The 17,150-nt window shown below is 36.2% G+C and overlaps 1 protein-coding gene across 1 annotated transcript; it reads left to right on the top strand.

The window, feature by feature from the left end:
- Positions 1-1,156: 1,156 nt before the first annotated feature.
- LOC138987525 (mitochondrial import receptor subunit TOM20 homolog) lies at positions 1,157-1,953 on the top strand. The gene has a single exon (XM_070368779.1). It carries the CDS (start codon positions 1,271-1,273, stop codon positions 1,706-1,708), a length of 438 nt encoding a protein of 145 aa, XP_070224880.1. The 5' UTR covers positions 1,157-1,270; the 3' UTR covers positions 1,709-1,953.
- Positions 1,954-17,150: the final 15,197 nt, after the last annotated feature.

Here is a 17,150-nt window from a genome sequence, read left to right on the forward strand (position 1 = left end):
TTCAAATTGGGAAAGGAGTAAGTCGAGGCTGCATACTATCACCCTGCTTATTTAACTGATATGCAGAGTACATCATGTGAAATGCCAGGTTGGATCAAGCAAAAACTGAAATCAAGATTGCAGGGAGAAATATCAACAACCTCAGATATGCACATGACACCAACCATATGGCAGAAAGTGAAGAAGAACTAAGTAGCCTCTTGATGAAAGTGAAAGGGGAGAGTGAAAAATCTGACTTAAAACTCAACATTCAAAAACTAAGATCATGGCATCTGGTCCCATCATTTTATGGCAAATAGATGGGGAAACAACAGAAACAGTGACAGACTTTTTATTTTCTTGGGCTCCAAAATCACTTCAGATGGTGACTGCAGCCATGAAATTAAAAGGTGCTTACTCCTTGGAAGAGAAGCTATGGCAAACCTACACAGCACATAAAAAAAACTGAGACATTTCTTTGCTGACAAAGGTCCATATAGTCAAAGGTATGCTTTTTCCAGTAGTCATGTATGGACGTGAGAGTTGGACCATAAAGAAGGCTGAACACTGAAGAATTGATGCTTTTGAACTGTGATGTTGGAAAAGACTCTTGAGAGTCCCTTGGATTGCAAAGAGATCAAACCAGTCAATCCTAAAGAAAATCAGTCTTGAATATTCATTAGAAGGACTGATGTGAAGCTGAAAATATAATACTTTGGCCACCTGAGGTGAACACCTAACTCATTAGAAAAGAGCCTGATGCTGGGAAGGATTGAAGGCAAGAGGAGAAGCGGGCAGCAGAGGATGAAATGGTTGGATGGCATCACCAACTCAATCGACATGAATTTGAGCAAACTTTGGGAGATGGTGAAGGACAGAGAAGCCTGGCATGCTGCAGTCCATAGGGTCACAAAGAGTCAGACATGACTGAGAGACTGAACAACAACAACAATATTTACACTTACAGATTTTTTTGTCTACCTTCTACTTATTTTTAGAATGGAATTATTTGTGTCTTTTGGTAGTATTGTTGAATTACCTGTTATTTCAACCTGTTCTGCCAGGTTCTGTTTCATACATTTTGGGGCTCTTTTGTTAGATGCACGTATATTCATAAGTTTTATATCTTCCTGATATAAATTAACCCTTTCACATTCTAAAATGTCTTTTGGTCCCTCGCGGAGGGCGGCGGGCGTCTGGACTGAGCCGCGCACTCGGATCCGAGGCTTCGCGGTCAACGGCTTCTTTGCGGGCCCCGCCGCAGCCGACCCGGCTCCTCGGTGGAGAGAAGATGGTGGGCCGGAACAGCGCCATCGCCGCCGGCGTGTGCGGGGCCCTTTTCATCGGTTACTGCATTTACTTCGACCGCAAGAGACGGAGTGACCCCAACTTCAAGAACAGGCTGCGAGAACGAAGAAAGAAACAGAAGCTTGCCAAGGAGAGAGCTGGGCTTTTCAAGTTACCTGACCTTAAAGATGCTGAAGCTGTTCAGAAATTCTTTCTAGAAGAAATACAGCTTGGTGAAGAATTACTAGCTCAAGGTGAATATGAGAAGGGTGTGGACCATCTGACAAATGGGATTGCTGTGTGTGGACAGCCACAGCAGTTACTGCAAGTATTGCAACAAACTCTTCCGCCACCAGTGTTCCAGATGCTTCTGACTAAGCTCCCAACAATTAGTCAGAGAATTGTAAGTGCTCAGAGCTTGGCTGAAGATGATGTGGAATGAGAAACAAATGTCAACATAATGATCTCAATTAAAACATATTTTTAAAATCTTAACTCAGAAGATGATCGGCTCTGGGGGAGTAAGGGCAGATAAGCTTGTTATGGACTGTCCTCCACAGTGAAGTCTACCAAAGTTAATTTTTACTTTGTGTAGATCCATTTGTCTGTTTTATTTATTTTTCCCAGTGAAAAGTGTATTTTGATAGAGAGCTTTTCATTTTATAAATACACTATGAATTACTGAAATACGCATTTTGTTTATTCTTAAAATGTGTGATTAGAATGTACATATAACATCCCATTACTTACGTTAAAAATACCCGGTCCTCAGTTTTGAAAGATAGGCCCCCAAAAATGTAGAAGAAAATTGAAGAATATACTTGTTTTGCTCTACATCAGAAAGTTGGCTGGAAACTTGTGTTGATCAAAACTGAGGGTTAAGAGATTATTTCTTTCCATTTAATCTCTTAAATATGTGTAATGTGCTGCTATGCTATAATAACAACTTCACCCCCTCCCTTGAAATGTTTTCTTTAAATCAGTGGGTTTGATGTATTCTGGATATTTACCTCCTTGTATTTTAGATACATGTAGTTGCGGATGGCACCAGGAATTGGATGTCTATACATTCTTAATCTGGCTGAGTAAGCTTTACCAGTTAATGTCTGCCCACTTGCCTCATATATAAACTGAGGAAATGGGTGTGCTAATTCAGCTTCTAATTCCTGTGGTTCTGTGCAGCATTTTCAAATCCCTCTTTCTGAGGGAAATACCTGTTTGGGCAGCCAGCCCTTGCGTTTTTTTATACTCTGAATTTCGCATGCTTGCCTGACGTAGTATTTCTGGTTTTTTAAAAGGTATAACATGTTGATTTTCACTGAAATCATGGTTCTGTCACTACTTTTGTAAATTAACCCAAAACGTAACCTTCACGGTGACTGGGACGATATGCTTGTAAAAGTGTTTGTTCCCTTTTGCTTTTATCCTCAGTGTACCTCCTTAATCCCCTACCAACCCTTATCTTGTATGAGAATAAGGTGTAACTTTGTGGCTGAAGACTTGAATGAAGATAATGGGACCTTTTATTCTCTAAATAGTGACATATTATCTGCAGCCACAGATTAAATATCAGACCTAAGAATAAAGATCCTTGGTACTTAAAAAAATAATAATAATAAAATAAAATGTCTTTTATCCCCAATGATATTTTTGTCTTAAAATCTGATCATTTTTTAAGATCTCTTACTTTATGGTATTGATAGTAATACAACAAACCTCCTCAGATTTGGAAATAATAGGAGTCTTAGACAAGTGAACTTATTTTCCTTTGTTTTTATTGATTCTCCTCGAGGATGTTGTAAGGAATATATGTTGTGATGAAAAATTCTTTGTGTTTAGACTTATAATATCACTTTCAAAGAATTCTCAGTTTCATGTCTGCAGAGTGTTCTGTTATTTTAATCCTTTTTAGATCCACACACTGCTATTCTGTTTTGCACAGATTTACAAAATGCTAAATTTAAGTAATTTTGTTTCTTTCTGTTTTTTTTTTTTCAAAGTGCCAAGTTGCATCTACTTAACAAGAATTGATGCTACCAGTCATGCTTCCTAATTTTTCTTCTGACTTATCAGTATTGGCTCTCTGGTTTGTTTTGGAGTGAACCAATGTTTTTTTTTTTTTTTTTTTTTAAATCAGGAAACAAGTAGCTTTGAGATTAACTATAAACAGAAAGAACCTTTCACATTAAAAAAAATCTAAAGTTTCTTTGTTTCATTGTTTTCTATAGGATGCAACACTCCTATTGGCTGACATATAATTCTGATTTTTTTCCATGTAACCGCTTCATGAACATCTTCATGTAAACTTGGTTTCAAATACAGGCCACCCTTCATTTGGTTGATTATAATCTTTTACTTTTTAATCACTTTTTAAATTCCCCTTGAGAGTGTATGCAGAGTACATCATGAGAAACGTAGGGCTGGAAGAAGCACAAGCTGGAATCAAGATTGCTGGGAGAAATATCAATAACCTCAGATATGCAGATGACACGACCCTTATGGCAGAAAGTGAAGAGGAACTAAAAAGCCTCTTGATGAAAGTGAAAGTGGAGAGTGAAAAAGTTGGCTTAAAGCTCAACATTCAGAAAACGAAGATCATGGCATCCGGTCCCATCACTTCATGGGAAATAGATGGGGAAACAGTGTCAGACTTTATTTTTCTGGGCTCCAAAATCACTGCAGATGGTGACTGCAGCCATGAAATTAAAAGACACTTACTCCTTGGAAGAAAAGTTATAACCAACCTAGATATTATACTGAAAAGCAGAGACAGTACTTTGCCAACAAAGGTCCGTCTAGTCAAGGCTATAGTTTTTCCAGCGGTCATGTATGGATGTTGACAGTTGGACTGTGAAGAAGGCTGAGCGAAGAAGAATTGATGCTTTTGAACTGTCGTGTTGGAGAAGACACTTGAGAGTCCCCAGGACTGCATGGAGATCCAACCAGTCCATTCTAAAGGAGATCAGCCCTGGGTGTGCTTTGGAAGGAATGATGCTAAAGCTGAAACTCCAGTACTTTGGCCACCTCATGTGAAGAGTTGACTCATTGGAAAAGACTCTGATGCTGGGAGGGATTGGGGGCAGGAAGAAGAGGGGACGACAGAGGACGAGATGGCTGGATGGGATCACTGACTCGATGGACATGAATTTGAGTGAACTCTGGGAGATGGTGATGGACAGAGAGACCTGGTGTACAGCGATTCATGGGGTCGCAAAGAGTCGGACATGACTGAGCGACTGAACTGAACTAAACTGAACTAAGTATATACCATGTTTCCAGCAAGGTGCTATGCTCAGGCGGGCTACTGATAAGTAACTACTCCTCCTGCATGCATGGCTATATTAAAAAAAAATGAGATTCACAAACAGCTGATTTCTAGAAACCTGCAGCACTTTTCATTGAATATACACACTCCATTTTATGTTATGAAATTCTAATGGACACCTATTATTTGTCTAAAATTCTTATGTACAATTGGTTATCAGTTTTAATTTTAATACAAGCATTGAAAGAGAAAACATTCTAAGTTTTAATGCAGTCCAAGAAGTTCGTATGTAGACATATAACTATAAATATTCAAATTCAATTCCATGATGAATATTTCCATTAGAGAATATAACTGCTAAGTCTGCTGCTAAGTCGCTTCAGTCGTGTCCGACTCTGTACGACCCCATAGACAGCAGCCCACCAGGCTCCCCTGTCCCTGGGATTCTCCAGGCAAGAACATTGGAGTGGGTTGCCATTTCCTTCTCCAAGAGAATATAACAAAACCTATTAAACTTGATAAGATCTCTAAGACTATCCTACTTGTGGTCTTTGTCCAACAATTTTTTAAATTAAATAATTTAAATACTCTGATTGTTAGGTTTTATATTGGTAAAATAGAGTTGTGTGCATTATGCTCTTCCAAGAGTAAATTTGGGAGAATAAAATCTTTTTTTCAAAATGCATAAGTATGAAGATAGCATGTCAATTTGAATTTTTACAAAAATATCACAGTAATATAGTAATTTTTCTTTTTATCTGGATGTTTTTATTTCATATGTGTGTTTATGTACATTAGTCACTTAGTCATTTCTGACTCCTTGTGACCCCATCTGGATGTTTTTATTTCATATGTGTGTTTATGTACATTAGTCACTTAGTCATTTCTGACTCTTTGTGACCCCTGCCAGGCTCCTCTGTCCATGGAATTCTCTAGCCAAGAATACTGGAGTGGGTAGCTATTCCCTTCTCCTGGGGATCTTCCTGACCCAGAGATCGAACCTTGGTCTCCTGCATCACAAGCAGATTCTCTACTGTCTAAGCCACCCCAGAAGATTTTATATCATGTACTGTTTTCAAATTTAAAACATTAATAACATTTAAAAAAGAATAATACTCCAATGACATGATTTGAATTCAAATTTTGTTTTAAAAACATGTTTTCTTTATTTTAACAAATTCTCTTCCATCATTGTAATCAGCATGTTTAAGTTGGATACATTTTTTAAAAAACAATCTCAAATGAAAGCAGAAGACTGGGGATGCTGTCATTTCTGGACAAAATATACAAAACCCTTGGATTTCTCCAAATTTTAGCTATGGCCCTCTAGTTTTGAGCTCTTTGCTATGATGACAGAGTCTATTCTTTCCAAAAGTCTCTGCTTTCCACTGCTGCCACTTCTGTCCATAGTCTTTGTTACTCTGTCAGTTCTTCCTCTGCTAAATTTAAAACTGAATAATGAGGTCACCCAAAAGACCTCCTTCTCCTAGGACTTCTGAAAGCTAAGACTCCTTTTTATGTTCAAACTGTGTCTCAAATTCAGTTCTTACGATGACATTATGACATTTTCAATGAAATTAAAAATAGCTTGCCTGGAATTTTATATTGAATCTTAATAAGACATGTATCTCATGGTATTTTGGTTTTGAGAAAATTTTTGTTAAACAGAAGAAGTAGTCTGATTTTTATCTGGGTACACTTTTCTCTGAATAGATCATTTCAGTAGATCAGAGATTTTTTTAAAGATATGTGGGGCTATAGATTTCTTAAAGGGAAGTACACATGCATTATTTCTTGGAGTTTTACTTGAATTACTGTCCTACTTTGGGAAAGTATTTCACCTTACACTAAAGAAAATATGATTGTGCTTCCTAGTAATGCTCTAAATTTTTATGCACAATAGAAAGACAAATGACTTTTTCAGAAGTGACACTGAGTTACAAAGAGAAACAGGCTTTTCCCTTTGGGTTATATCAAAATCCGGGATCTATGAACATCATACCTGACACATTCAGTAGAGTGAACATGTGGCTAGACATAGTTTAGACCTGTGTGTTTAATGGATTCAACAACTGTTTTCATTTGATCAACCATCCTAGGGAAACACTAATTGAATTGCTTTTTTAGAAATGCAAGAGGCTTAAGTTAATGGATTTCAGCTTTCAGCTTTATCTCTCTCTTCAAAGGATGCAGAAGTCCAACTATTGTCGAGATTTAATGCTTATGAAATATTGTGAGAAGATGCATGAAACCCCTTTAATTTAAATGAGACAAAGGTATAAATGGATCTTATTTCATTTCTAGTTTCTTTTTTTGGTTTCTTATCTCCTAATGTGACACTACCCTTTAACTGTGGAACTCTGAAGAGTGATGTCCAAGTCTTAGAATAAAACATTCTAGGCTTGGTATTATGTGCAATTAAACTTAAATATATTATTCTTTGGTGTGTATCTAAGTGGTTTCTCATGCTCAACAAACCTAGACCTAACTGAGATGAGTTAATAAGCTTGGGATTCCCTTAGTATATATATATATTTTTTAATTTTATTTTTAAACTTTACATAATTGTATTAGTTTTGCCAAATATCAAAATGAATCCACCACAGGTATACATGTGTTCCCCATCCTGAACCCTCCTCCCTCCTCCCTCCCCATACCATCCCTCTGGGTAGTCCCAGTGCACTAGCCTCAAGCATCCAGTATCGTGCATTGAACCTGGATTTGAATCTGGGATTTGAATGGGATTTCATGGGATTTGAATCTGCATTCATCAGTGGAAAGTATATCCCTATTTGAGATGATAAAGACTGAAACAAAGCTATTTTTATATTTCTGTCTGACCATACAGTTATGGTAAATTAAACTCAACAATTATTTTGTATTGATTGAATAGTGGGTGGAATTATAGGTCATTATAGGTGGACAGAAGCTCAGTGTTTACCACACACGTTATGCATGATGGTGTATTCATACACATAAACTGAGATAAGCAGAAGTCAACTGACCTGATCAACACCAAGTTTTGTAAAAATAATTTAAATTCCATCTTCTTTCTAATACACATGATTACTTATTTTTAGCTCAGAGTGTTAATAATATGATTATTGCATCTATATTTATTGAGCATTTAATGTGAGTTATGCATTTTGCTATACAAGATGATATTAAGTGTGAATTTTTATATATTATCTAACAATAATTTGCTAATAATTTTATGTAAGATATGCTAAATGATAGGCAAATTAATTAAGCAATCATCACCCCAAATCTAGTCCATATGAGAGAAGGCTAAAGAGCTAACAGAAGGCTTATTGATTGACTGATGTGAGTAGAGAATGCTAAACAATTTCCTTTCCCTTTCCATTCTTGCACTCATGTCTACCTCCAAGCCAAGTGAAATAGCATCAAGACAAGTCCTTGAGATTTTGGGAATGATGATATCCAAGAGGGAAATCTGTATTTTATCCCTAGGTCAAAGCCTGATAAGCTTCAGAAACTCTTACATTGATTCCTTGCAGAGAATATAAGGGAATTATCAATAAAAACTGGCATATGTCCTTGAAATTTGAGAGGCCTAGAAACTCCTGTCTGACTCTCTCCTGGAAAATTCAAATGGCACGGACTGTCTGTATCAGCTTTCAATGCATGAAAAGAAATGAGTACATAAATGAGTATGGTTTGCTCTTCTAGATTGTGGTATTTTTTCTTTTAGGTAAACCATACACACAATGAAGAAGGTAGTCAGGCTTAATTTATCTGGAAAATATCCCACCAAACAGAATTGGCTGATGAAGTAAGGAACATAAGGTCATAGACTCTGGTCAAAAGCAGAGTTAAGAGTACAACTATGAGGAATAATGTGTACATCAAGGAATAGCTGAGAAAAGAGGGCCTAAATTAAGGATATCAAAAGAAAAGAGGGAAACTTTTTTCGTCATTGAGGACTTTTAAACCAATAGTCAGTCTGGAATTTAGCTAAAAGAAAATTTTTTAAATGAATTATTTGATTTATAATAATAATAATTGATTTTTAATACTGAAATATAAAGCTGTTACAATATTTCAAAACTAATAGGAAAAAGTATAGAATATCTGGCTGATATAATCCAAGACAGGGAAAAGGTGATCCCAGTAGGTTTGAGGATAGTAGTGAGAGAAGTATGAAGCAAAGTTAATGAAACAATGGGCAAGATGTATCTGCAGAAACTTATAAAATATTACTAAAAACAACTGAAAATATTTGAAAAGAGAAACTTTTATACCATATAATTTAATAGAAGTTTCAGTATTTTAAAAATGTCAATTTTCCCCAAACTTACCACAGCTTCAATGAAATCCTATCAGGAATTGTGCAAAGCATTTTATTTTTTGACTGTTTTTTAAATTCCAAACTCTGATCTTAAAATGAATATGTAAAGTCAAAGGACTAAAAATAGCCAAGACAATCCTGAGGAAGGATAAAGTTGGACTTCTACTATCTCATTTTGTATAAGTTAGCTAACTTTGTGTAAGATGAAAGAGAATAACAATGTGGTGCTGGCAAGGGTAGAAAATAGACCAACAATTGACTTTATAGCAAAGCATCACTGGAGTACAATGGAGAGATCAGAGTGTTTTAAATACAAGTATTTAATTAAATAATTATTAAAAATAAACCTTGATCACGTTCCATAAATAAAGAACTATTCTAAATGGGTTTAAATCTTCTATAAACTACTAAAAGTAAACTTAGCAGTATATCTTGCCCATTTTGGCAAGGCATATATATGGAGGAGAAATCTTAGGCATGCACTCTACCTACCTTGAAGTGGATATATACTAAACAGAACACACCCACCCACACAAATACTAACCATAAATAAGAACTCTGATGAACTAAATTAAATAAAAACTAAGCCATTATTTTTATTAAAATATTAAAGATTGAAAATTTAAGTACTGTCAGCTCTTTGAAGAGCAGCTTAGTCTACTGTCATTGTTTCAGGTATGATAATATTAAGAGCTATAATGTGAACTGACTTATCAACATCAACCACCTAATCATAGCTAACTTTGATCTAGACCTGCTTAGTGCCTTTCACTAGTCTATTGCTTAGATTATCATCATAAAAGTAATGAAATGAAGAAGGAATCAAACATATCTGTTCCAAAAATAGTTAGCTTGGGAACTAGTATGATCATAGTACTATGATAAAAAAAAAAAAAAAAATGTAGGGAGGAAGGGAAGTCAGTTTGGTATAAGAGATAATGAGCACAGCTTTAAACATATGGATTTTGAAGTGAGAACAAAAACAATATCTCATGAATACACAATATATTTGGGGCTTCCTCAATGTTTTAGCACGTAAAGAATCCACCTGCAATGCAAGAGACATGAGTTTGATCCCTGGGTCAGGAAGATCCTATGGAAGAGGACAGGACAACCCATTCCAGTACTCTTGTCTGGAGAATCCCACAGATAGAATGCCACCTGGCGGACCGTGGTGCACAGGGTCGTAAAGTGTCAGACATGGCTGAAGTGACTGAGCATGCACACCTAAAGTATATGTAGATTTTTACGAAGGAATTTGTCATGAGATATAATTTTTAGAAAAAATGTAATTACTGAATTGGTAAAGATTGATTATCAAGTAATAGAGTTACTATAGGGAAAAGGGAACAAATTGCTCACTGACCATTTTAGTAGGCAGAATAAAGAGATAAATAACAAATGGAAGAAATTTGAAACATAATAGTAAATATAAGAAACTTTAATGCCATGGACAAGAAAATTTCAAGAACTTAAATAACAGAAGTGACATAAATTAAAGAAATATTCAGAGTAAAGTTATTCAAATACAGTCATTTACAACCCAAAAACATTTGATTTCTCAAAGCAGGCTTCATAAATTTTGATATGCCCAAAGGGGAATACAGGGGGAAACAAGCACCAGTGAAAACAGATCACATGATACTTTAACAAGTTAACAATACATACATTTCTTTTCACATTTTCTATTTAATTACTTTTCTTTACTCAGTTTATTACCTTGATGTTCTCTAGTAATGTCTATATGTTCATGTACACTCTCTAATATATTAGACAAATACAGCAATAATCAGTTCAGTTCAGTTCAGTCACTCAGTCATGTACGACTCTTTGTGACCCCATGAAGTACAGAACACAAGGCCTCCCTGTCCATCACCAACTCCCCAAGTTTACTCAAACTCATGTCCATTGAGTCAGTGATGCCATCCAACCATCTCATCTTCTTCTGTCAGCTTCTTCTCTCACCTTCAATCTTTCCCAGCATCAGGGTCTTATCCCTTGAGTCAGTTCTTTGCATCAGGTGGGCAAAGTATTGGAGTTTCAGCTTCAGCATCAGTCCTTCCAATGAATACCCAGGACTGATCTCCTTTAGGATGGACTGGTTGGATCTCCTTGCAATTCAAGGGACTCTCAAGAGTCTTCTCCAACACCACAGTTCAAAAGCATCAATTCTTCGGTGCTCAGTTTTCTTTAGTGTCCAATACTCACATCCATACATGACTACTGGAAAAACCATAGCCTTGACTAGATGGACCTTTATTGGCAAAGTAATGTCTCTGTTTTTTAATATGCTGTCTAGGTTGGTCATAACTTTTTGCCAAAGAGTAAGCATCTTTTAATTTCATGGCTGTAGTCACCATCTGCCATGATTTGGGAGCCCCCCCCCAAATAAAGTCTGCCACTGTTTACACTGATTCCCTATCTATTTCCCATGAAGTGATGGGACCAGATGCCATGATCTTAGTTTTCCTAATGTTGAGCTTAAAGCCAACTTTTTCACTCTCCTCTTTCACTTTCATCAAGAAGCTCTTTAGTTCCTCTTTGCTTTTGCCATAAGTGTGTTGTCATCTGCATATCTAAGGTTATTGATATTTCTCCCAGCAATCTTGATTCCAGCTTGATGCAGAGATGATGATCTCTGCATATAAGATAAATAAGCAGGGTGACAATATACAGCCTTGATGTACTCCTTTCCCAATTTGAAACTAGTCTGTTGTTCCATGTCCTAACATGGAACAGTTCTAACAGTTCTAACTGTTGCTTCCTGACCTGCATACAGATTTCTCAAGAGGCAGGTCAGGTGGTCTGGTATTCCCATCTTTTCCAGAACTTTCCACAGTTTATTGTGATCCATACAATCAAAGGCTTTGGCATAGTTCATCTGCAATAAGTCAGATGAACATTTAAATCTTCAACTTTTTAATATATTGAATTATAAATATTGTTTACATACAATAAATCAGTTTAATCAACAAATGTGCTTTTAATTATTTTTTTCTAATGGACAATTACTATTAGTTTTCTTTTCCTTGATTTCTGCTTTATATTGTTTTTTCCTTCTACTCTCATTGGATTTATTTTCAGTGAGGATATTAGTCTTATTCTAAAACAACATTTCACAATTAGAAGCTGAAAACTTCAACTTTTTTTGTTTAAAATTTCAGGCAGTTAGTAAACTGCTTACCTTGGAATTAAAGGATGATAGGTTTTAAGACTAAAATGTCCTAACAAGAATGAAAATGAGCAAAATGTGTTAGTTGTATATAATTTTCTTAGTCATTCTGTAGATGTGAATATCAGCGTATACAATTCCACAGTGAAGGATATTGTTCATACCAGATTTTATATGTATGCATGCTACTATATGAAAAATGGATACTAGAAACTGAAATTTTATGTTGTGAAAGTTTCTTTGTCTTTGTTATTATCTTTTTATGGCCTCTAGGTAAAAATGTTATTTTGTTTGTATAGAAATTTGCTTGAGTTTGCAGATGGATTAACATACATTTTTGGAGAGAAAATTACCATGTCTCGAAGATTTTATAGTCAGCAAGTGGTAGAGGTAAGACTTAAAGCCAAGCCAATCTAAATCTAATGACTTCTTTGATTTTCTAATTAACTCCTTTGTAGTGTGTTTTTCCTTTGTTTTTGACATGTAGCTGTTGCTATCTAACATCTGTCCATGTATTTTCCATCATCCATTGAAAACTTTCACATGTGGCTCATAGTACCTAAGCTTCCACCATTGCCATCATCCAAGGCGACATCAAAAGTTATGCTAATTATAAAGTAAAATGCAAAAATTATGCTTGGTACTTTTACCAATTTTAACTTCCAATGTTCTTAATTTCTATTCTAATTCTACTGCTCAATTTCAATACCTCATCTTGAAACTCGTCTATAGTTGAAGGTGTACCAACTTCAAAATTATAAAGTCCAGCACCATAATATTTGCCTTGAATTACAAACAGTTCTTGTTCTCAACTATTTCATTTTTATTTTAATAATTCTATTATTATTACAAATAATTATTTATAAGCTCTTGTCTATTTCTATATACCATCACCTTTGTATAACATGATGTTTTTTACCTATCCAGAGCAGATGACATAACACAACTTTGCAACTACTCATTTAAAGTCAGTGGCAAAGTAATTACATTCTCCGCTAAACTAGGAATTAGTGACCATGGTTTGCTTTAAAACCTTTTTTAACTTCCATGATATTTTTACAAGTTTTTGAACTACCTTCATTTATTTTCCTTAACATTATTCAGTTCAGTTTCTCAGTCCTGTCTGACTCTTTGCAACCCCATGGACTGATGTAGGTCAGGCCTCCCTGTCCATCACCAACTCCCAGCTTGCTCAAATTCATGTCCATCGAGCCAGTGATGTCATCCAACCATCTCATCCTCTGTCATTCCCTTCTCCTTCCGCCTTCAGTCTTTCTCAGCATCAGGGTTTTTGCCAATGAGTCGGTTCTTTCCATCAGGTGGCCAAGGTACTGGAGTTTCTGTTTCAGCATCAGTCCTTCCAATGAATATTCAGGGATGATTTCTAGGATGGACTGGTTGGATCTTCTTGTACAAGGGGCTCTCAAGAGTTTTCTCCAACACCACAGTTCAAAAGTATCAATCCTTGGTGCTCAGCTTTCTTTATAGTCCAACTCTCACATCCATACATGACTACTGGAAAAACCACAGCTTTGACTAGATGGACCTTTGTTGTCAAAGTAGTCTCTGCTTTTTAATATGCGGTCTAGGTTGGTCATAACTTTTCTCCCAAGGAGCAAGAGTCTTTTAATTTTATGGCTACAGTCACCATTTGCAGTGATTTGAGAGCCCCAAAAAATAGTCTGTCACTATTTCCATTGTTTCCCCATCTATTTGCCATGAAGTAGTAGGACCAGATTCTATGATCTTAATTATCTGAATGTTGAGCTTTAAGCCAACTTTTTCACTCTCCTCTTTCATTTTCATCAAGAGGTTCTTTAGTTCTTCTTCTCTTTCTGCCATAAGGCTGGTGTCATCTGCATATCTGAGGTTATTGATATTTCTCCAGGCAATCTTGATTCCAGCTTGTGCTTCATCCAGTCCAGTGTTTCCCATGATGATCTCTGCATATAAGTTAAATAAGCAGGGTGACAATATACAGACTTGATATACATACTCCTTTCCCAATTTGGAACCAGTCTGTTGTTCCATGTCCAGTTCTAACTGTTGCTTCCTGATCTGCATACAGGTTTCTCAAGAGGCAGGTCGGGTAGTCTGGTATTCCCATCTCTTTCAGAATTTTCCACAGTTTGTTGTGGTCCACACAAAGGCTTTGGCATAGTCAATAAAGCAGAAATCAATGTTTTTCTGGAACTCTCTTGCTTTTTCCATGATCTAGCGGATGTTGGCAATTTGATCTCTGGTTCCTCTGTCTTTTCTAAATTCAGCTTGAATATATGGAAGTTCATGGTTCATGTACTGTTGAAGCCTGACTTGGAGTATTTTGAGTATTACTTTGCTAACATGTGAGATAAGTGTAATTGTGCAGTGGTTTGAGCATTCTTTGGCATTGCCTTTCTTTGGGATTGGAATGAAAACTGATCTGTTCCAGTCCTGTGGACAATGTTGAGTTTTCCAAATGTGCTGGCATAATGAGTGCAGCATTTCAACAGCATCATCTTTTAAGATTTGAAATAGCTTACCTGGAATTCCATCACCGCCACTAGCTTTGTTCGTAGTGATGCTTCCTAAGGCCCACTTGACTTTGCTTTCCAGGATGTCTGACTCTAGGTGAGTGATCACACCATCGAGACTATCTGGGTCATGAAGATCCTTTTTGTACAATTCTCCTGTGTATTCTTTCCACCTCATCTTAATATCTTCTTCTGTTAGGTCCTCCTTTATTGTGTCCATCTTTGCATAAAATGTTCCCTTGGTATCTCTAATTTTCTTGAAGAGATCTCTAGTCTTTGCCATTCTATTGTTTTCTTCTATTTCTTTGCACTGATCACTGAAGAAGGCTTTCTCATCTCTCCTTGCTATTCTTTGGAACTCTTCATTCAAATGGGTATATCTTTCCATTTCTCCTTTGCCTTTCACTACTCTTCTTTTCACAGCTATTTGTAAGGCCTCCTTAGACAACCATTATGTCTTTTTGCCTTTCTTTTTCTTGGGGCTGATCTTGATCCCTGCCTCCTGTACAATGTCATGAACCTCTGTACATAGTTCTTCAGGCACTCTGCCTATCATATCTAATCCCTTGAATCTATTTGTCACTTCCACTGTATTATAGTAAGGGATTTGATTTAGGTCATACCTGAACGGTCTAGTGGTTTTGCCTACTTTCTTCAATTTAAGTCTGAATTTGGCAATAAGGAGTTCACGATCTAAGCCAGAGTTAGCTCCCAGTCTTGTTTTCACTGGCTGTATAGTGCTTCTCCATCTTTGGCTGCAAAAAATAAAATCAATCTGATTTTGGTATGACCATCTGGTGATGTCCATGTGTAGAGTCTTCTCTTGTGCTGTTGGAAAAGGGTGTTTGCTCTGACCAATGCGTTCTCTTGGTGGAACTCTATTAGGTTTTGCCCTGCTTCATTCTGTACTACAACGCTAAATTTGCCTGTTATTCCAGGTATTTCTTGTCTTCCTACTTTTGCATTCCAGTCCCCTATAATGAAAAGTGCATCTTTTTAGGATGTTAATTCTAGGTCTTTTAGGTCTTCATAGAACCTTTCAACTTCAGCTTCTTCAGCATTTCTGGTTGGGGCATGGACTTGGATTACTGCGATATTGAATGTAACATTCTTATGTACCTACTTTGAGATTTCATCTTTTAAACATAATGTAAAATTTTGTATCTCACAGATTTTCTCATTTTGTTTTATCTCAATAATCAGTTCAGCTCAGTTCAGTCACTCAGTTGTGTCCGACTATTTGTAACCCCATGAACCGCAGCACATCAGACCTCCCTGTCCATCACCAACTCCCAGAGTCCACCCAAACCCATGTCCATTGTGTTGGTGATGCCATCCAACTATCTCATCGTCTGTCATCCCCTTCTCCTCCTGCCCTCAATATTTCCTAGCATCTCAATAATAATAATAAATAAATATGTAAATATATATATATATATATAAAATGTATAGTGGGTTCAGTCAATTTAAATGCTCCCTTGTCAAGCTCTCTTGACCCTTAAATCCAATATCTGTACATCAGAACTAATCATTGGCTATCTATGTAAAATGGGTATCTCACATTTACCTCAAACTCATTATCTTTTGTTGCATACATATTCATGCCAGAGATAGATAAACTCAGTGAAAATCACCATTGGCCTGAGTGCCCGAGCCAAAGAACCACATGTCACAATCACCATTATGTCTTGGACATTAGCAATGGTATTCTAGTCTTTTAACAGTTATCTCTGTCTAGTGCAAACTTTTACATCTACATTTCCATTTCATCTGCTATTGTACACATCTTTTTAAAAACTTAAGAGTTTTTGTTGTTGTTCATTCACTAAATCATGTCCAACTCCTTGTGAACCCATGGAATGTAGCATACCAGGCTTCCCTGTGCTTCACTGTCTCTCAGAGTTTTCTCATATTCATGTCCATTGAGTCGGATGCTATCTAAACATCTTATCCCCTGCCACTCCCTTCTCCATTTGCATTCAGTCTTTCCCAGCATCATTGTCTTTTCCAGTGAGTCTTCTGTTTGCATCAGGTTACCAAAGTATTGGAGCTACAGTTTCACCTTCCAGTGAATATTCAGGGTTGATTTCCTTTAGGATTGACTGTTTGATCTCCTTGCAATAAAACTTAAGATACTATCTACTTAAAATTGTTCAATGGTTTATTTCATTACAGGTAATATTTCAAATGTCTTAATTAGTATAGCATACACGTCCCTATAATCTGAACCTTACTCAGCTCATTTCAGTAACAATTCTGAAAAATGCCTAACATGTTCTCTCATAAGCAGCCATTCATTACAAACACACTTTTCATTATTTATCAACATATAACTAAAATATCAACCTCTCTATTAAGTTTTATAAACTTCTCCTTCACAACCAGTTTTACTGGGCTTATACATTCACATTCCCTCATCATGCTTAACTAATGTCCATTCACATTTGTGTAATAATGATATAAAATGTGTTTTTGCACTTGCTTATCTACCTATGTATCCAAATAGTACCTACCATTGTTTTTAAAGTCATGAATCCAGAATAAGATGCCAATTGAGAAGAAAGAAAAATATATTTTTAAAAACTCTTTTTTATAGTACTTACAAACTAGTCTATAGAGATAATA

Source organism: Bos mutus, chromosome 4 (genome assembly GCF_027580195.1).
Source record: "Bos mutus isolate GX-2022 chromosome 4, NWIPB_WYAK_1.1, whole genome shotgun sequence".
NCBI classification, from domain to species: Eukaryota; Metazoa; Chordata; class Mammalia; order Artiodactyla; family Bovidae; genus Bos; species Bos mutus.